The sequence below is a fragment of the Cyprinus carpio genome, chromosome A20 (assembly GCF_018340385.1).
Source record: "Cyprinus carpio isolate SPL01 chromosome A20, ASM1834038v1, whole genome shotgun sequence".
Classification (NCBI taxonomy): Eukaryota; Metazoa; Chordata; class Actinopteri; order Cypriniformes; family Cyprinidae; genus Cyprinus; species Cyprinus carpio.
In genome coordinates, this window is record NC_056591.1 from 4,505,542 (window position 1) to 4,527,839 (window position 22,298).

Genomic DNA, 22,298 nt, shown 5'->3' on the forward strand with positions numbered 1-22,298 from the left:
TATAACGTTACGGTTGAATCACTGATGGCAGATGGAGTATTCTGACGATGCTTTTCATACTTTCCTGGACCTTGACACTGTTATTTATTTAGACGTCTATGGGACAGTCTCAAGCCTCCCGATTTTCATCCAAAATATCTGAAATTGTGTTCCGAAGACGAACAAAGCTTTTACGGGTTTTGAATAAGTGAATAATGAGGGTAAGTGAATAATGACAAGATTTTCTTTTTGGGATGGAGTATCCCTTTAAGCAGACTAAATGACTGGAGAAACCCAGCCTACGTCACCAGAGAGAAATCTGTGATTTTCACTGGAAGATCGAGTTACAACATTTTGATTAAACACAAATAAATTATATTACTAAATTAAACACATATGGGTAAATTGCTCACAATAAGACCTATAACACGCGTTTACAAAATATAGAGTATCATCATGCTTACTTTATTTCATGCTTACTATTTTTGTACAGGAAGGGTGCATTTGCATATAATAAAATAACATATTAACAAAATAACATTTTAACTCTAGCAATTATGAAAATAATCACTCTGTTGTGTGCTTTTCCTAACAATATCCTTTCAGGTATGCCAATATTCATAATTAACGAAAAAAAAAAAAAAAAAAAAAAAAAAAAAGAAGAGTAAAGTATAATGTTTATTAGTGTTTTTTTCTTTTGTGGGAGATGGAGGACTCCCCACTTAGTTTTCTCTAACCCGAGGGTCTGTGTTGAACGAGACGTGTTTACACAGGGTGTGTCTAGATGAAAACGTCGCTTTACAAAGACAAATGCACCTGAGACTCATAAAACTCAACATGTCCATGAAAACATCAAATCCATCTCTTTATGGGTTTTTGGAGTCCCTTGTGGCTCCACAGTTTCAGCACAATGATTAACGGATCCTTCTTTGAGCTACGGATAAAAGCTAAAGATAAAATGAAAAACATCCCTTCAGTGTGATTAATGCTCTATTGTAATGGCTTGTCTGAAATTGCATCATCTCTGCGCAGTTTCGATGCTTAGCCGTCGCATGAGGGACATATCGTCTCTTTAAAGACAACATGAAACCAAAATTGACAGTATTTACATTGTTAAGAAACGTGCCTGCTCCCTGGTCTTATTGTGCCTGATTCATCAGTGTATGTTACTGTAAAGTAAAAAAAAAAAGGTAATTTTCATTATCTTTCATTAAAACGTAATGGCTTTCTCTCTCCCAGAAATGACTTTTTTTAATGCTGATTGCCACCAAGGTCATGTGGGAAAGAGAACAATAAAATTACCCCGTAATATCATAGTCAGCTAACAGTTATCAATTCAAATCCCAATCTGGTCTACCAGTAATTGTGAACGCTGTTTTCATGTTGTCTTTACCTCACATGCGAAACAAGAACTGGCTTTGAAACCTGACTTCATAAATGGTATGGTCAGCAGATGCTGTGAGACTGGGTCAGCTAGATGTACCTTTCATGGCCAGCACATGGTGCTAATTGACGATATAAGCCAAGCGGAGGAGAACGTCAGGCTGGGGTCACTAAGAGACCACTGTGTGAAGCTCTAATGAAAGCCAGCACTTTGATTTAACGCCTGATTTCAACCCAGACTGAGGATGGTGACACTGGGGATGATGAAGAGACCTTGTTTATCAGCTAACATTAAACAGCCTTCAGGCGTTTCAGCAATGAACCATCATTTGCAGAATAGAACGCCACGTCCTAATTCACATACTACATCCTAAGTAGTACGTGAGATGAAAAAAATATGTGTCACACATAACATTATGTTGAAAAATGTCTGCAAACTTGCCCAGAAGGTTTCCTCTGGATTTCTGAATTCTACATTTGTGCATGCCTTTTGAGTTAAAGACATTTACAGAGAAGAGGAAAGTGTTTAACCATTAGAAAAGCTGGGCCAGTTTGAAATCAAGTGGGAATATGCTGAATTACATTTCTAAAACCATGACTGGACTCGTCTGTATGAAATCCTCATTGGTCAACAGGGTACAGTTATAGCCATTCATAAGTTTGTTCTTGAATTGGCTAGTAGCTGTTTGGTAACTTTCATGCACCATTTGTTCTTAAAGCAGATAGTAGGTCTCTATAAAGTGTGTAGTCGCATAATATGACGTTAACCCTGAATGATCCAATAGCAGCTTTCAAATACAGAGTTGTGAGCAAAAAGTTGTGTTTATCCTTAATTCTAACTTCTTTTGCCTCACTTAAAGGTGCTGTATGTAGGATTGACATGAGTGGTGGAACTAGGTATTGCAGTCCAAATTTAAAATAATGTTTTTTTTTTCACCCGGCCCTCCTCCTCAGACGCACATACAGGTTGCCAGATTGAAGACACAAACAGGAACGAGCGCACTTGACGATGAATGAAACGAGTGAAACATTTTGCTCGACTAGGGGTGTCCATGGTTAACCGATTAACCGATTAACCGTTAAAAATTGCGTAACCGAGTGAAACATTTTGCTCGGTTAAGTGGCGTCAATGGCGTGCATTGAATTTAGTTGTAATACATTTTTGCACCACTAGAGACCGCCAGAGCGCTCCCAGACATTTGTAATGTCCACAAGAAGAAGTCATGACCAGTTTTCTAATATGAAGCGGGCAAAGAAAAGTACAGCGTGGGAGCACTTTGGGTTTGAGAGTGACGGGGCAAAAATGCAAGTATTGCAATGCAGTGCTTAGATATACTTCAAGTTTTATTTCTATAAATGCGTTTCAAATGTGGTCCAACCAGTTATTAAAGGTGTTAAAAATGAACTACCCCTTTTGTGTGTGTCTGTATCTCGGGGTTGTGGCGCGCACACCAGAGTTTCAGTTAGAAAAAAATGGTGCCGGTCACTAGATTTCGTTTTCCAGACATTTTGATGATATGCCGGTCAAGTATCGCCTCTTAATTAGTCAAGTTGAAGAAACCTGGAGGCAGGCTATGTAACTTAAAAAATGACATAATCAGGCCGCCGAATGCAACATGTTTATTAGCCTAACTTTCAAATAGACGGAAAAAACATTTTCTACTATGGTTCCTTTCTTCATTCGGATCTATTTGCGATCCATTCCATTCTAAACAAACAAAGCAGTTTGTTTCATTCGTCCAAACTTCGTCCTGGTTTCATTATTCATCAAGATAATAATTCATAAATTCACGCATAATTATCAGTGAACTTGATAAATGTTGCAGATATGTTTTACATGCATGCACAAACAAATGCCTTTCAACTTGTGTGCAAAATTCAGAATAAAATGAATGTGCAGCAATTTGTACAAATAGAGAGTCTAGGTATACTATAGGTGTTAAGCTTATTTAGTTTAATATTTGTTAAAATATTATAATTTTTTTAAAATTTATGTTGGTTATGAAAAGTGAACCGCACGAGTAAGATAGGATGCGCAATATCGAGAGACATGGAGCGGGTCAGATGTGATTTTGACCACTTAATTAAGATTTGTTTTGTAGAAAGACTTTTTTGAAGTGAATTTCATTTTGTATAAATTGTATCTTAATTTTAATAATTTTTTTATCAACCAATTGCCTGGATTTAATAAATAAGAAGCAAATATAGCAGACGATAGGCCTAATCATGCAGGTGCCCTCGCGGTCACTTGCATTGCTCGTGAACTGGAGCGCATCTCATCCTAATTTAACGAAACTCAGCGAAATATATCTTAAGAAAGCTTGAAATGTCTTTTAACAATTTAAAACGAAAAGAAATAGGCTACTCTCTGATTATGTAATCCATGATGTGCATTTCTCTCTATAGGCGCGTTCACTACGGAGATGGCGATCATCAGCTTAATAAACTAAAAATAATAACCCTGGCGCACACTATGGTTAACCGAGTATTAACCGCTAAGGGCCTCGGTTAATGGTTAATGAAAAACTTGAAAACGTGCAGCCCTATTTTCCACCAACTGGCAACCCGGGGTGCTGAAATACAATTGGGTAAATTGGCAGTGGGCGGGTTTCACAACACCAAGACAGAGATCGACATTCCGGGCCGGAACGCACATTTTCAAAGGAGAATAACTGACTGTAGCATTGTTTTTCAGATAAACCAGTATGTTAACTTAAATGTTTCTTAAATGTCTGCAAACATATTATGGTATTTTTATGCTTTAGTAGAGTCAAAATCTTACATACAGCACCTTTAACTAAATGTAAAAATATGTTTCTATTGAAACGCTGTTACTTAATCATGAAAAACATAACAGATATTTTTAAATGTAAATAAGATCAAGAAAAATATGCTGATATATACAACATAATAAATTAATTTTATTTGACATGCACAACTCGACCAATGCACACAGAGGTGTCGAGTTTAAGTCGGCAACAAAGTATTATTCACATAATAAAATACAATATTGATCATTCTCTCTCTTAAAATGTAAACAAGTGTAAATATCAGCATTGTCATATATGTCTAAATAACTGAAGTTTATCAGGTGCTTTTTGATGCAACTCTGTCTGCCATTTTATTCCAACCATTACTCCTGGTCAGAGGCTTCTGTAAATATTTAGTTTATATGTACACTTCAATGGTACGACACAAAAATGTGTAACGTCTGTGTAAGTTGCAACTTACTGCGCCTTTATGTCAAAATAAAACTAAGTTGTATGCACAGCTGGTGCAACCGGCCCCAGATGTCTACAAGTGCACTGCAGCAAAAAGTTTGCTCAACTTCTGGCCGCATGATGGAGCGTTACTTTTGCAAACCTTTGCGTTTTTCCTGCATGCCCTTGCAACACCCCATTAAAATCAATGGACTGGCAGAATTCCCTGGCATAAACTCCAGGATGGAAGCATCCTAATACTGCCCCCTAATACCAAGTGACAGTTCTCCCCACTGTTTTTAAATATATGAAACTAAAAGTCAATTAAAAATGAATTTAAATCAAATTAATTTAAACGTATCTGGGTCTGTGTCAGTTAAATGTAGACACAATTTTATGATGGAAGACAGAATTTGTATATTCTGGTGGCATCTATCCTGCCAGTTTTATATAACATTACCCTCTGATATTGTAAAATGATCAATAAAATATCTGTTTGGAAAGCAGGTATGGAGTTGGTTCATTTGCTAGCTGGCAGAATAGCTTGGGATGTTTATAATTCATTATATGGTCTCTACTCTCGTATTCCAGTCATCGTATTTTGTCAAGGCCAGTTCTGCTTTCTTTAGCCTGCAAAATTTCGATGAGCAATGGTAAATGTGACCACAGCTTAAAAAGAATGTGCTTTCCCATCATCAGTGGATAACAGCTTGTACTATCAGTATGCAAATTGGGACACGGCCAAGTTCTTAACACTTTGGAGTTCAAAGTTCTGCCTGAAGAAAAAGCCCTGAAAATTACTGCGACTCCAAAAGTCTGAGACCGCTAGTGAAAAAGCTTCTGTCTTGCATGCTTTTCCAATTGAATACAAATTATGTTTTCAGTGTAACAATTTGAGTAAAATGTTAAACTCCAAACATGAATGTCTTAGTATTTGGGTTTTTCCCTTTTTTGCTTCAATGACAGCAGCATGAACATCCTCAGTTCACATGATCAGTGTCACAAATCTTCTTATTTGATGAGCACAGAATACTATTTATTTCGTCTTCAAGTTAAGTAACTTTTTTTTCTTTAAAATGAAAATTCTAAAACTTTCTCAGTGTTCTCTCAGACATTCAGAGCCCACTGTATCTCCCAGTTGCTGCAGTGTTTCTCCTCCCCACTATCTCTTCTGTCAGAGACACTGGAAGCAACGGCACAGAGGAAGAAAATGAAACCGTTTTTCTCAATCAGCCTCAGTGTCATATAAGACAAAATGAAAATAATGCCTTTAAGGTCCAGGGAATAAACAGAGAGTATGATAGCAATATGAGGCGCATGGCAGTGCCGTCCTCACTGATATTACACACACACCCCTGAGACATCCACTCAAGGCCAGTTTCTCTATTACTGCTTTCTCCAAACTATCTGAGTGTGTGTGCAGCAGCCTGTTAAGAACAAGCCGTATACAATAGAAAAAAGACCTGAGAAAAGCTGTGTTTCTCTAGATACTCATCCATGTGAGAGAGTAAAAGGGGTGGAGCTGATTGCTGTATTCTTGAGGAAATATAAATTGCACTTAATTTTTTTATTACTTTATCGCAGAAAAATCTCATTTTTGTTGCAATGCTGAAAAAATGCATCCTCATTATGCATTACAAAAACATAGTTACATTTTTATTTATATATAGAAGTAAGGGTTGTACTGCCCCTATGTTAGTATTCATTAAAAAAAAGTGGAAGTTTTTTTGTTTTTTTTTCACATTACAGTAATAAAGTATTTGGGGCTGAAAATGAATTGTCATGAAAATAATGCCAAAATGCAAAACAACTTAATGGTCCTAAAAGATAAGTTTAACTTTCTTTATGCAAAAATGTCTATATATAGATAGATAGATAGATTTAGATATAGATATATATATAAATATACATATAGATATATATAAATATATAAAATATATATGTGTGTGTATATGTTTTTTTTTTTTTTTTTTTTCTTTTTTGTAAAAACGTTCCGAACATTCTACTAATAATATCCAAAGCTCAGCATATGTCAGGAATATTGTTGCGCCACACATGACTCAAAAGCTGATATCTCATTGGTCAGAGAGTATTTTTGCAAGTTTTTTCATACATAATTTCAAAAAATATTAACGGAAATCCTTTTGAGGGTCTTCAGATGAAGATAAGGACTCTTTAGTAGCCTTTAGTATTCATTTAGCAGCTAAATGTTTACCTGTTGTGTTGGAGCGCGCTGCTGCATGTAGGGGGGTTGAGAGGGGGCCGCAGACTGCTGCTGTGGAGGACTGAAATATGGGGGCTGACCCTGCTGACAGTAGCTGCCCATTCCCTGTGGCCCGTACTGAGCCGGCATCTGCTGGACAAGACAAGGACAAAGACATGAGACTTAGCACACACTCACAGACAAACATTCTCAAAAGCTTCATGTGGCATGTCATGGCAGGGAGGAAGATTATTATGAATCTGTGAAGTATTTTAAATGGTGATCTGCCCTGGAACATTAACTGACTACTTTACAATGCTAATCCCATCTGAAACTCCTCTGTCCTGGGCGGGACGTCTCAAGTCAGGAATAAAAGCTTCTCCCAGTGCTGGAACAGGCGGTGTTTGGGACTGACAACCATATTTATCAGCAGGTGCGACTCCCAAACGTCCCTGTACTACATACAGGACAGGAGCGGATCGCATTACACCCGTGTGGACAGTAGGGCTGGACAATGTAGCTTAAAAAACACAATACTTTTGTGCCTTTTGATGATATTCAATATAGTGCTGAATGTCTAAAATGTTATTTTTCCCCCTGAGGAACATCATTTTGACAAGAAAGCCATTGGAAGCCAATTTGAATTGAAGTGTTTAATACTTAAAAAAAAATCAAATAGAGTATAATTCTAGTTAAAAATAAATCAAAGCATCTCAAGGACTTCCATGAACACACCTGGGATGAATCAGAATTTTTTTCAGTCAATTCAGTGACAATAACAGTTTGAACTGATTCACAGAAATCAATCAACACAGACGTTTCTAAACACTCTAAACACTCATTATTTGAGACACTGAAAAACCATATCATCTGCACACATGTAAAAGACTAAGGCAGTGACGCGTTTCACTTTGAAGGGGTGCTTGATCACCTTTTTCTAAGAAATCATTATTTTTATGGGGTGCAGTGTAAAATGTTCATGCTTCGTTTTTAAAAAAAAGCACATTATTTTCACATATTTTACCTTTATTCTACACCGCTGTTTCCATTCTCTAGAGTTCCTGGTTCTATGAAGCCCCTCCCTCAGAAATATGTAATGGGCTCTGATTGGTTAGCTGGCTCAGTGTGTTTGTGATTTGCTAACTGCCTAGTGCAAGTTGTCCAGAAACATCACGCCCCCTTACCATTACGGGTAGTTACGTGTTCCCGGGGGTGGGATTTATGTAAACACCGGGATTAGTGATGTCACAAACCCAGGAAGAAGCTTGTTGTAGTCCACACCAGCCGTTTTTTGTAGTCCTTAAACAGCGATTTCTTTAAAAGAAAATCTCTCCCTTTGCATTGAACTCTGAGTGCTGTAACTTTGGAGACGTTGTTTAAGCTCTAACAGCAACATTTCACACTAACTAAAGTTCAAAAAGTAAAATCCTAATCAACCCACCCCTTTAAGACCCGCAGTTCATACATATTTATTTGTTTATAAATCCCAACATTGAAGCTGGATAGTTTAATGTTTGAAAATTAAGAAATTAAAATGTAAATACTAGTATTCTAATTTAACAGTCATACTATAAATACAAATTTAAGCATTAAATTAAATAGGCTACTCTTTTTAATTTTACAATAATAGTATTATTGCATTTTATTTAATAATGATGACAATAAAAAATCCATTATTTTATAGTCTGTCTAAACTGGTCAAAAACAGTGGATCAGTCGCAATATATCTTCAAATAAAAAAATCACAATGTCATGTTTTTCCAGTATCGCTGAGCTCTACAGCGAAGCACTTTGTATTGTGTCTTTAAGAATTTACATTTTATTCAGTTGTTTTTTTTTTTTTTTTTTTAACTCCTGCTGCTTTTATTCTCTCGGATATTTGGTCAAAACTCTCTAAATCCACCCAATTTGGATTTTTTCACCCAGACACTTAACAGGTGTTTGGTGTTGCTTTTCCGACCACACTATACTGCTGTTTTCTCTCATTTTTCACCTTGAGAGTGACTGACAACAACAACAAAAAATATCCCGTTAAGTGTTTACATCAGGCAACAGACAACTATCTGTCCACAGCATTGCTGTTGATACAGTCCATGTGACTCAAACATGCTCTCAAAATTTAGTTGTGCATCCAGGTTGAGCATAGGACTGCAACTACTAATTGATAATAAATGATCATTAAAATAATCAACAACAAATTTGGTAGTCTGTGTCTGCTATGTTCAGATGAGTGAATGTGTACACTACTGTTCAAAAGTTTGGGATCAGTACAAATTATTATTATTATTTTTTTTAAAGAAGTCTCTTATGCTCGTCAAGGCTGCATTTATTTGATCAAAAATAGAAAAACAATAATAATGTGAATTTTCAATGTTGGAAACAGTTGTGCTGATTAATATTAATATTACCATTCAAAACGGGGGGTGGGGGGTTGAATGTTTTAAACAATACATTTTTGAATTTTTCTAATTAATCAACTAGTCAAAGAAATAACCAACAGATGTAGCTGAGAGTCACTTCTTGTCAGTCTCTTGAACACAGTAATATTTAGCACTCCAAACTGGACTGACAACTGTATTCTGCTGCTGTGTGAACGTAGCCAGTGAGGGATGATGGGAGACATCTGAACACCGAGGGTCCCCGTGGGTGTGTTCGTGCTTTAGTAATCCACAACTGTTGCCCCTCCTTTGATTCACGACAAGCTGTTATTGTGACGCTCTTATGTAAGAGCTTTTCAAGGCAACAGCTGCCATTGGCACGCTGTCCTCCCATCTGAGCCCCCCGTCACCCGCTCCCCTTCATCCGCTGTAATTCTCATTTGTCATTCATACCAAACAGAAAACAAATCCCACGAGCCATGATGGTGTGTTTTCTCCGCTCATCGCTCTAATACATGCAGAAGTATGTCAGCGACGGTACGTGCACATACACTCACGAGGCTCAGATGGGAATTGTATTGAGAGCTGTGTTCTCTGAGCTTCTTTAATGAGGAAACGTAAGTCAAGCAAGGACAAACCTTAATCTACACCGCAAAAAATAATTTCCTCAATCAGTTTTCCATTAGAAAGTGAGTCGAAACCATAACCTCGTGGGCAGCAATGCCTCGGGTGACCCGAGTTTGAGTCCCGGCTTGAGGTCCTTTCCCGATCCTATTCCCCTTTCTCTTTTCCTGTTGCTTCATCTCTCTCTCTCCACTGTCAGTGGCCAATAAACAGAAAACTATATCAAACTATATATATATATATATATATAGGATATGCATATATAAGATATATACATACACACACACACACACATTTACACCCTACTGGTCAGAAGTTTCTTATGCTCACCAAGGCTGCATTTATTTGATAAAAAATACAGTAAAAACAGTAATATTGTACTGTATCATAATATCGTAATAATGAATCATAATCAATATTATTAAAATTTAAAGGAAGTGTTTTCTATTTTAATATATCTAATTGAAATACACGTTGAAAACAGTTGAGCATAATATTTTTGTGGAAACCGAGATGTATTGTCATTCAAAGGTTTTTGGTAAGATTTAATTTTTTTTATATAAATTATAAAAAAGCTTTTTTTTTATGGTTCTCGGTGTCTGTCATTTTCAAAACCGATTTGCAGATAAAATAATTTAAAAGCATTTAAAAGAAGTTTTTGTCAGAGCCCTTGTAATTCTTAATTTTGAAATTAATTTTAATTTTTAAACCATTCATATGTCAGTTCAAAATATCCGTTATCGGTCTACTTGATCTGTAATAATCTATATCAGCATCGGCCTTAAAAAACACATATTGATCGACCCCTAGACCCTAGAACATTTATGTTATGAAAGATTTTTATTTTATTCAAAGAATCCGGAAAAAAAATTATTACGGTTGACACTAAAAAAAAGCAACACAACCATTCCCAACATATAAAACAGTAATTTTTAAAAAAAAATTATCATAATAATATTTCAAAATATTACTATTTTTTTAAAAATAGGATAATAACAAACGTTCTCACCAAATCAGAATATCAGCATATTAGTATGATTTCTGATCATGTGCCATAAAGACAGGAGCTGCTGAAAATTCTGCTGCCATCACAGGTATATATATACACACACACACACACACACACACACACACACACATATTATACAGATTTACATCATACATATGATAGACAGACAGACAGACAGACAAATAGACAGATAGATAGATAGATAGATAGATAGATAGATAGATAGATCATTTGAGGGGAACGTAAAAAGAAAACTGCCGTGCATTTCTTTCCATCACTGAAATAACAAAAAGCGATTTAACAGGACAAAGCGCAATGGCTCCAAAGTCCCACAAACAGATTGTGTCCAATCCCAAACAGCACATTTAATCCATTTCTGCCATGTACTGTGCTTGTCAGAAACGTAGACAGCAGGGCAGGTGAGTGGCGGTCAGATGGTCAGCGGCAATGCCTCGAGGGGTTTGATGTCTTCTGCTGAATGTGTTGTGAAAGGACCTGTCCTCTTACAGAACCTTCAAAACACCTGTCAGGACCTGCAGCCCCCAGCTACGCACCTGTTCCACATCCACCTGAGCTCACACACGCTCATTAAACACACCTAATGCCATCAAAGAACAAGTACAGAGGTAAAATACAGGGACAAATTTGTTTAATGCCGCTAGTGGAGAAGAAATTCACATTTAAAAGTGCCTTCAGTAGTGCTCATTTAAAAAAGCTTTACTGTAAGAAATAAATAGTGCTTTTGGTGTACACTCACATGAGATAAATATGGTACTCATAACAGTTTTGAATTTTGCTGGAAATCGCTAAAATAATTATTTATATTTAACATTGTGTCTTCATCTTCCTCTGGGTTTTAAGCTTTGTCTTTTTCTATTTTTGTATAAAAATGTTATGTGACCAAGACAGAAGTAGCCAGAAGATCAATAGAAATAACACAGCAGGATTCCCTTGGTATCACACCAAATGAAACATCCAATTTCAGGTAGGCTTGTAAAAAAAAAAAATCCTCTGGTCGTCTAAGGTCATTACAGAGTCCCTCTCGGTCAAGAACGGCGACAACTAACAGCTGCACAAATGTACCGCACACCCCTTCGGGTTAGAGATTACCCCAAAACTCTCTCCTGTAATGATCTCATTATGTGCTGGCCGCATTCGGTGATGTCTTTCTTGATTAGTGCCTCTCCTACATTCCACCGTGCCAGGATGAGATTGCTGATTCTGATCTTTCGTTCTAAAAAGGTCACGTCCCTTCCCAGGGGCAATCACAGGAGGAAACTGCACACGACTGCCATCCTGCTGAACTTGTGTCAGTATAGCTGACCAAAGATCAGTGTAATGGATCTGGAGGTAATGAAAAGAAAGTGGCTGATAGCTGAAATAGCAGTTTGTGTTTCTAAGCTCCAAAACACACTTGAGTTTGTGAACCCAAACACTTCCAGCCACGCAGACTCGATTTCACGCGTCGCTGTTTTCTAAAATGTGTCAGAACAAGGAGGTCTACAATAGCTGGAGAAGTCTATCTGTTAGCGTTCCCATTTAACTCAATGGCAGTTGCTCAGATAGCGCAGTACTTAAACTGCTGACATTTTAACAACTAGCTATGTAAATCATAGCACTTTTTTTATCCAATTAAATTATATTAACAAGAATATGTGTGACCAACTTCTTGTGAAATTTGCTCAGAAAACTCTCCTGCCCTTACAAAAATTCCAGATTGTGTGGATTCTATTGAAATGACTGCACAAACACACACACACAAACAACAGTAAACTGATTAAAATTGTTTGCAAGTCATTCCAACCAAATTATTAAAATAATCACTTCTAAAGAGCCTTTTGTTCATGAAGCGGACTACGTTGGTTGTGCTATATATTTATGAATGCAGCCAGTGTAGACAACGCAATAAATATGTGTTGTCTTTGATTTACTTTGAGGTTCCTAGTCCTTTTATCTCAGTACATTTGTATCAGACTGCAATCTTAAAAATGAATTCTTTTGGCATCTCTCTACAGATCCAGCGGATGGCCAAACGTTCACATCTGCAATTACGTTAAGTACATTTCTAGCCTAAGCCTTCACAATTCATCAAAGAAGCTACACTCAGCCCAATATACCGTGTTAATATAAAGGAATTCTCCATATTGATTTTTCAGTAGTGTAACACTTTTCTTTTGAATCACGTATTGCGTTTCATGGTTGAAGTAAAATGTACTGGTAATTTAAGGACATTATACAATAACAGTGTAGGTTATATTAAAGACAGCATTAAACAGCATTCGCGGTGAATTTAACTAAGGAAATGTGTTAGAAAGTGAAACATGTTTGGTTACAGTACTACTGGTTTGATTTTCTTTTGTCCCACCCATGCACCAGAAAAGTCATTTCAGAGGTAGTGGCACTGAACTTAACTCAGTCCAGCTTTCGAGTCTCATTTTAGTAGGGCAGGCTGTACCCCGAATAGGACGGACCAGCCCAAGCAGACTGCCTGCCAAGCTCTTCTGACAGACACGCGGCACATTAGACTGTCAACATCTCTGGTACACTGGGAGTAGTGTCGCTCCATGCTGACAGGCACAACAGAGTCATTCCTTCTTCCCCCTCGGGCTGTCACTGTTCAGACCGCCGGCCTTTGGGACACTTCAGTTTCCTGTGGACTCAACAGCATGAAGAGCACCGCTTCTATCTCTGTTTGAGAGCTATGAGTCAGTGTTGCTAATTCTGATAGTCTAAGGTAGATGTGCTTAAAAAATAGATATCGTGGCAGGATAGTCCCCCATGTGGCAGCCAGCTGGGATGGGTAAAAACATTCTGGCATGGTAAGAAGTAAGTACTTCCATCAGACAAGCAACATAATTAGGTCCACGCAAGCATTTTCCATGCCAATTGTGAGGAAAATGTGTGGAATTCTGCAAAAATGGATTTAAATGTGTGGAGTTGGGATGTAACGATTAACCGCGAGCTGGTTGAAAAATCGATTCAAATATGTGACGATTCAAATCGATTGAGATGTTAAACAAATCGCGATTCAATTAGGAGTAGGAGTTTATATGAATGTATGTCTGAGTGGAACTTTAGAAAAGTTTAGATGGTATTTTTTATTTTCATCTTGCCTCTTTATAATGCATATTAAAGTTCATAAGTACAGCGCTGCTTTGTTTACAGCAGAAACCAAGGAAACACTTTAGGCGCCACCTGCTGGCCGAGAGTGAATTTGCATCTCATTCAGCTCGTCTGCTGTTTCGGTTTCATGCAGTGGTTGCCTCTCATTTTAAATAGAAAGAGCACAGACAAAGCCTTATTTTGTTTTAAATTTTCAGTTTAGTTTTGTTATTTACATTATATTTTAATTTTGCTATTTAGCAGACGCTTTTATCCAAAGCGACTTACAAATGAGGACAAAAGAAGCAATCAAAACCAACAAAAGAGCAATAACATGCAAGTGCTATATTAGTATATTATTATAGTTATATTTCAGTTTCACAAAGCAACATGCAGCATTTTGTCCAAGCAATAATAAAAGGACACATTTAATTTATAGTTTGTCTTAAATCTCATTTTGTAAAAAAAAAAAAAAAAAAAAAAAGAAAAGAAAAGAAATTGTGAATCGAATCAAATCATGAAATCAAAATTGTGAATCGAATCGTGAGTTGAGTGAATCGTTACATCCCTAGTGTTGAGATGTGTTAAATGAAGCTGGGAGTACAACACTTTTAGGTATCAGATAGCAAATTCAGATTTTTTTTTAAAGCTCCCATGATATCAAAACATAATATGAAAGCTGAAAACTCATTTTGTACTCATGAATATACATTTTTTGTTCAGTCAAATGCTGTGTAGAATAGAGTCCACTTTTTCAGCAGCCCTTGATCCAGAAGTATTTTCTTATACATTTTTTTAATTGGGATTTTTTTGTTAAAGAGTTATAAGTCATGACCCAAACAACATTACATCACAACATTAGCAACTTTGATTTGACGCAAAATCTTTGAAATTCAGTATAAGGTGCAAGGCTGTGTACTTAACAATACAATACAATCCCATGAAGCACTGCAAATGACAACTGAATTTAAAAAGGACATATAATATAAAACTTTTAAAAGATGTCTATTGAATCAAGAAGCAACATATTTTACATTTGTTTTTTTATGGGGTTTTTTTGCAAAATATGCATACAAATGTAAGTATTTTGAGAGTATTTTGTATTTTTTTTAATGGTTTGAGAGCAAAGGGAAACAGACTATCACGTCATTCACAGTAAGCAGGCACTAAACAGTTCTTTTGTTTTGATTCTCTGAGTCTCTGATTGGTGAAGATTTCTTTGAAAATGATGGCTTTTTCACCAGGAATTCCAGTATTAAACATGTTTACTAAAAAATAGGTTGCAGTAACGCAAATTGATGGCTTCAACAAAAGCATTTTCAATTAATTAAACACCTGTAGCTCATAGGTCTGTCTTTAAAGGTTTATAAGTAAAATCAATTCCCTTATGTAGAAAATGTATGGAATTTCTACTCCCAGAACCTGGCTGTTGCTATCTATAAGAATATCCCTCCCACTAATACTAAATGCCTCTGAGTAGAAATAGTAAATCATAGGTTCAAGAATGTGACATAAACTGAAGTCAAATGTGATGTAAACTAAAGTCACCCCCAACTTCCTGTTTCAATAGAAAATCTGTCAACACAAGACTAAAAACTGCGCCCATCAAGCAATTTCATGGGGTCTTTTATAACCAAACATCCAAGGGGCACATCAGAAGTGTAGATGTTTTTGAATTCTGTGAAATCTTTGGCAAAGCCTGGTTGTAAGTGATTTACTGTGCATTAAAATGATAACAAAGACTCTTTCACATAATTTGTGTCAACATTTCCCAATGCATGGAGCTCTACGGACTGAAATTCATCAATCACATGACATTACGAGGGTGTTGCCTGGCCAAAAACCAAAAATATGCCACTTTCCTGATAGCTATCAACCATGTAAACTCACCTTTCATGATGCTATCTGCAAAGATTTTCACATGGAAATCAAAGCTGCATGTGACACAGACACCGAAAAATCATTAGTTCTACCTGTTGCTGAGGGTACTGCATCCCTCCCATGCCCACTTGGCCACGCCCCTGCATTCCTATTGGGTATCGGTGAGGAGCGGGTGATCCATATGGCTGTCCTGGATAAGTTCCACCTGCCTGAGAGTAGGGACTGTTGCCCATCCCATACATCTGAGAACGCTTCATGGCCATAGGGTCCATAGGTGCCACCTGTAGAGAGGAGTATCAGCTCGTTAAAATAAAGAACAGCGATAGCATTGATTTCCAACGTACCGTAGTCTGCGTGAACACATTTATATGACTATTATGCCCGAGCAGACTGGAATACAAATCGCAATCATAAGGTTGAGCGGTTCGGTAAACGGAGAGATTGAGGGCAACGTGCCATCGACTGATATGGGAGGAGGGGGTGGGTGGGGGTCAGGTTTTCTCTCAAGTGTCTCATCTTTGCCAGAAAGACTGAGAACCATCCAAGCTAATCTTCTCATGTCAATGCCAAATTCAGGCCAATTGAAGCAGCACTTACAGAAAATGTGACCAATTTGAGAAAGCCTGGGAGGCCACTATAAATGAACATTTTAAGCGTCAGCAGTCATGCCAGAGTGCTCTGCTGTCACACACACAGACACACATTTTCTCTGACTAGACAACTATATTGTCAAAATTGAGTTGCTGTAGTTTAGAATTTGTGTACCATTAAGGTATGCCTGAAGAATCTGTAGCGGAACACTGTTGGAAGCTTCCAGGTCATTTTTACTCAAGATGCAAGAGAAGTTGAAGCCATCAATGACGAGTCTACGGTTTTATAATCATGCATACACCATTTCCACCTCTAATTTATTCCTAACACTCCTCGTTGATGAACCCTGATCAATTCCATCATTAAATCACCAATTAGGTACGTGAGGTCATGCTATGCTGTGAAAATAGTAACAGCTAAATGACTTTGCTAGCATAATGTGCAGCAGAGTGACTATATTCACAAAATAGAGTTTCACAGTATTACTGTTGTTACTGTAATAAATGCAGAAAATACTTCTTTCCGAAACCCTACCATCCTTAAACCTTTACAAGGTAGTTTAAATTATAAATATTAAGGAACCATGCGTAAAATGAATCAGAGGCAGTAAATAGACAAAATTCAGTTTTGGAAATAAGTACACACCAATAGTTTAAATACAATGACACAAAGGTGAGTTTGTTGAATTTGTCACTAATTACATTTTGCGTGGAGCCAGAGTGGCAGAACAACGCACACTTGGAGGCCTGGGGAAAGTGTGCTTTTTAAATGGGCTTCATGCTGACGATAAGCCATTAACTACTCAAGTTATTCTCATAATGCCCTTTCTCTAAAAATGCAAATGAGCATAAATGTCAACATCATCTTCATGTATGTCTAAAGAATTAAAATCTGTCACACATAACACAAACTCATTGACGTAATTCAACCAGGTTGCAATTTTATTCCAATAATTATTCTTCAGCGAAGGCATCTCTAAATGTTTATTTGGCCTATATGTGCGGCTCCATTTTTAAAAATTTCTGGTGCAACATATTTATAATTATTATTTTAATGTTATAATATTGTATAATTTACAACAAACAGAAGGGGGTTATAACAATTTAATTCAAATTCCTTTAAAATAATCTAACAATTCCAATCAGTAGCAAAAAAATTAATAAATAAAAATCTATCAAGCGTGCAGGGGTAGGCATGGAGGAATGTGGCTGCATTGCTTGAGTTTATGCGATTAGGACATCACAAGAGTGATGAGAGGGACACACTGAGCTTTTTTTCTCTGAATTAATTGTAGGCAAACAGCCAAATGTATTTTAACATTATTAACAGACTTCATAAATCATTAATAAACTAAGGCAGATCCAAGATGCTCTCAAAGCATCGTACAAAAAATTTGTCAAGATTGAATGGAAGATGTGAGGGCTATCAGGTGTCTTGGCATCTCTTCCAGTCATGTCGCCTGTGGGCAGGCCTCGGGATCGCCCTGGGCAATCCAGCACTAATGTTCTTCATGTGCCACTATGAAAGCATGGCTAATCTGCATGTGTGAAGGTCAGAACTGCTCATCTGTACCGAGAAGGGCCAGAGCCAAAAAAAGCATCTGATTGCATAGATGCAGAAATGGAGAACTGAAAGCAGGCAGCTTTTGCGTCGTACTTATTATAAGCTATATGAGGAAAAGAGAAAAGCAGTTGTATTTTACCACTGGTTTTTGTCTACAAATGCAGATTTAGAACTCAAAATAGACCATACACGTAATTGAGCACATACTGGTTATAAACAACTAACTAAAAAAACTGTCAAATTATGTTACACCAAATTGTTAAATTATCAGCGTTTATTGTTTAACAAAGACAAACCCTACAGCATTTAGATGGCTGAATATTAATATATACTAAACTATTCCAATAGATTCATCAGCTTCCCCCCTGGACCTGCATAAAAACATTAAGCAGCAAAGTCAATTTATCACTAAGATCAAACTTAAAAAAAAAAACTGTAACTTGGCCAGCAGGACTGTGAAATCCAAGGTTGTGTCTTAAAACCAAGTGTGCTGCCTACCTAGACAGTATTTTTCAACATTATAGTCTCAAAACTGACCAACCAAGAATTGCCAAGCAAGACGGGATTTATTTCTGGTATTATATTCTTAAAACCCAGTGGGCTTCCAGCCTAGAAAGCAATTTTGTGTATTACAGTCTCAAAACCCAAAGCACAGCCTACCTAGACAGCATTTCGGGTGTCACCTACCTAGTCAGATATTTGGTCCTTACAATCTCACAATAAAAAGTGAGCTTCCTAGGTTTTGGGATCCAGCTTTCGTCACCATCTCATCCTATAATTTCTTTTAATATTTTGTGTTTAATACAACCAGAACGGATAATATTTTAAGATAAACCTAGTGAATGTGAAAACATTAATTACTGCATGATGAACCCAGACGGGCGCAATGGCGCTAACACTGCTAACAATGCTAATCAGTAGCGTTACTGAAAACAGCGTCTAGCTCTAGCCCTTCGTTTCGGACGGACAGTGGTGACCAGTCATTGAAAACGAAAACGAAATTTTATTTGGGAATTAGAATCAAAGCACATAATCGTTTTGTTTCATTTGATCTCGGGGACGAAACGCACAAGCAGCGAATTTTATTCAGCAACAGCGCAATGCTCGAACGTTCCATAATTTGATTGGCACCGAACGAGCGCTTTATCCAAACAACGGCCGATGATTTATTCAGTAACATGACAATGGCTTCTTGGTTATAATGCTGTATTATTATACGGGGTATACAGATATATGAAGCCCAACATATCAGCTCGCCGTATCGGCGCCTTTTAAAGCAGGAATGAAAGTCTCAGCGCATGCTAGCTCGTGCTAACACCGTTAGCACAGTCACCTTGGACAGAACTTGACATGTTCTGCTGCCTGTCAGTCCACACACAAGCCCAAACCCCGGAATAACCTCAACTACGATAGAAGAAAACAAACTCTGCACGCTATCTGCCCATTCATATAGATCATTTGCATTCAATATTAATAAAAGCTGGACGCTGTAAGCTAGTGTTACGAGTAGCATCAGGCCACGGCTAGACCTGCATGCGAAACTTGACACACACACCCGCGCACTTAACCGTTCACCTGAGCTCTGCTGTTCCCGTTATTCCCAGGACTCATGGCCGGGTGGCTTCTTTGCTGTGCTCCCCAGCCGTGGCTGGCGGCGGGGCTGTACGGGGAGCTCAAGTCTTTGCCCAAACCCATCCCGGACTGCTGCTGCTGCTGCGGCGGGTTGCTGTAGTCTTGATAACCGCTGCCATATCCGCGCATCATCGGACTCGGAGATGTCAGGAGCTGGTTTAGGGTGGGTGTAGCTCCAGAAGGGTGCTGTTGGTTTTGTCCAGAAAACCTCTGAAAGCCCCCAACACTGGCACCGGGAGCTGGGGTAGTAGAGGCCATAACAGCCTTGCCATGATTAGCAGCAGCAGTAGGCGAGTTGGTGCCTGGGCCCATCATGTTCCCCTGCCGCGACGGGCTCATCATACCGTACCCAGCGCCACCGTACCCCGCCCGGTAGTTGGGGTAGTGGTTGTACGGATTATTATGGTACCCTTCGTGGGAGTTTTGCACTTGATCCATGTTGCCCAGTGCTTGATGCATTAAAGCCGTCCTAGGGCTTTGTTGTCCGCCATGTTGATCAAAGCAAGGCCCTCCTCTTCCATTCCCGTAATAATGATTAAACTCAGAAACGGAGCTGTTCCCGCTTTGGGACGCGCTGCCGCCGCCGCCGCTGCTGCTGTTGTTGTTATTGTTGCTCGTTGGTCCAAAGTGTGAGTGCTCGTACCTGCTGCCCATCCGATCCCCCCCGGTTTTAGACGAGCGATCCTCCTCGTCGCTTGTGTTCAGCAAACGCGGATGGCGATCGACCTGCGTCTCCAGAGCGTTTTCTTTCCCTCCATGCTGTCGATTCCCCGAATCTCCGCGCACGGGTGTCGGGTTGATGTTGTTGTGGTGGTGGTGGACGGCTCGCTGCTGGTGCTGTGGCTGCTGATGGAGTGATGCCTGCGACTGTTGCTGTGGAGGTGTGCGATGATGAGGCGAAGGAGGGGGATCTCCGCTTCCAACATTTTTCACTTGATGATTCGCGACCAGACCCGTTTCCATACTCGAAGTCGCGGTTAAATGAGCAGAAAAGGCTGTGTGCGTTGATTCTCAGCGTCCGCGTTCTCGCAGAGACTATAGACGCATGCTGATGCCCATCTACATTATTCATTGAGGCAGCGCTGTACCCATGCACAGCCCCGCATCACACCGATTCCTCCTCATTCTCACCATTAGATTTTGGATGGAGCCCTTGCCACCGCTGTCCTGTCAGGGGATGGCTGTGTGCTGCATGGGCACGAGCTGTCAAAACAATTACTGAGGCGTTGAAACGGAGAGAGAGAGAAAAAAAGCTAAAATATGCATTTAACTGGTGGTGTTTCGAGGGGAGCAGAGGCGATAATATGTTCTCACATGTTCAGAAGTTTATTTTTAATACCAAACTTTCAATTCCCACTGAAGCAAGTGTGAACGTGTATAAATGTGCATAAGACCCCTACCCGAGCCCCTTTGCTCCAGCATGGCATTATCAAGCATCTCCTCCTGCTCTCCACTGCTCTGCGCCGAGTCTGCTGGGAAAGCCGGACCGGATGTTTCGGAATTCCGGGATTTCTGTATTTACACTTTTAATTCATCTCATTTTGAACAGTTTATGGATTAAACTATAGCTAGTGATACTGTACGTTCGTTACACAAAAAGGTGCATTTAGTTTTTAATGCTGTAGAGAGGGCGTCAAATGCATTAACAAATACAGAAATAATGTCAAGGAATTAATGTTGTAAATATGTATTACAGAAACATTATGAATGCAAATATGAAATATGACATTTTAAAACGTATGCACAAAAAAGGTGCAAATGTTGTCACTTGGGTGATACCTTTTCTAACAGGTAGCCTATGCCTTTCTACCTTATTAACTCTTAAGGGTGCTGTCACTTAAAGGTGCATATTAGTACCTAAATGATACATATTTGCACCTTTTGAAAAGGTACTGTCCCATTGACAGCTTTTGTACCGTTTTTTTCTGAGTGTGTGCTATTATAATAATTGCAATGTTTAATGCTGCACAGAACAACATGTTTGTGTAGCGACTGCCTAGGAATTGAACTCATTACTTTGGGGTTGCCAGCGCAGTCTGAGCTATAGGAACATATATGCAGGAGCTTCATTCTTGCCTTATGATCTAGAACAAATACAAGCAAGTTTCAGAGATAAAGTACATAATGACATTACTTAATAAAATACTCAAAAAATTAGTTATGAATAAAAAAATGGACATTAATTGCTTCATTTTGATCTTACACCATTACTATTCTTTCTCCCAATTGCTGATCCATATGCACAGGACAGGATATTATAGGGTTACATGCAGGATACATGTTTTCTAAAACCAACACATCTTAGTAGAAATATGTAACACAAATATTGACTGCCCTTCTACATCTGTATACACTCAGAAAGGTAGCATTTTTCAGATTTCTACAACATTAAATCAACAATCGGCTACCCTACTCTCTAAATATAAGCAATTCCATGCCAGATTTTCTCAGTGGTCTCAATCCATTTCTCTGCAGCCCAACACATCACACAGATATGGACTGAATCACAGGATATATCATTCCTTGCTCAAGACAAATCACACACACACACACACACACACACACACAAAAAAAAAAAAAAAAAAAAAAAAATATAAAAAAAAAAAAATATATAAACAAATAACATTTTACTATATTAAGAAGTTGTTAATGACTTTTTATTGCATTTTAAATGGCACCAGCATCAAATTTCATGCCGTGACCAATTCTGTTACTTGCAGATTTTGTACCTCACCATCGACAATACATACTGG

General features: G+C 38.2%; 1 protein-coding gene across 1 annotated transcript in view; it reads right to left on the reverse strand.

Moving 5' to 3' along the window:
- LOC109112681 (AT-rich interactive domain-containing protein 1B-like) overlaps positions 1-20,986 on the reverse strand; it is an 84,457-nt gene extending 63,471 nt beyond the window's left edge. Inside the window, 3 exon segments of the mRNA XM_042777416.1 lie at positions 6,778-6,918; positions 15,852-16,040; positions 19,489-20,986. Coding sequence (XP_042633350.1) covers positions 6,778-6,918; positions 15,852-16,040; positions 19,489-20,508 — 1,350 coding nt within the window. The 5' untranslated portion in view covers positions 20,509-20,986.
- Positions 20,987-22,298: the final 1,312 nt, after the last annotated feature.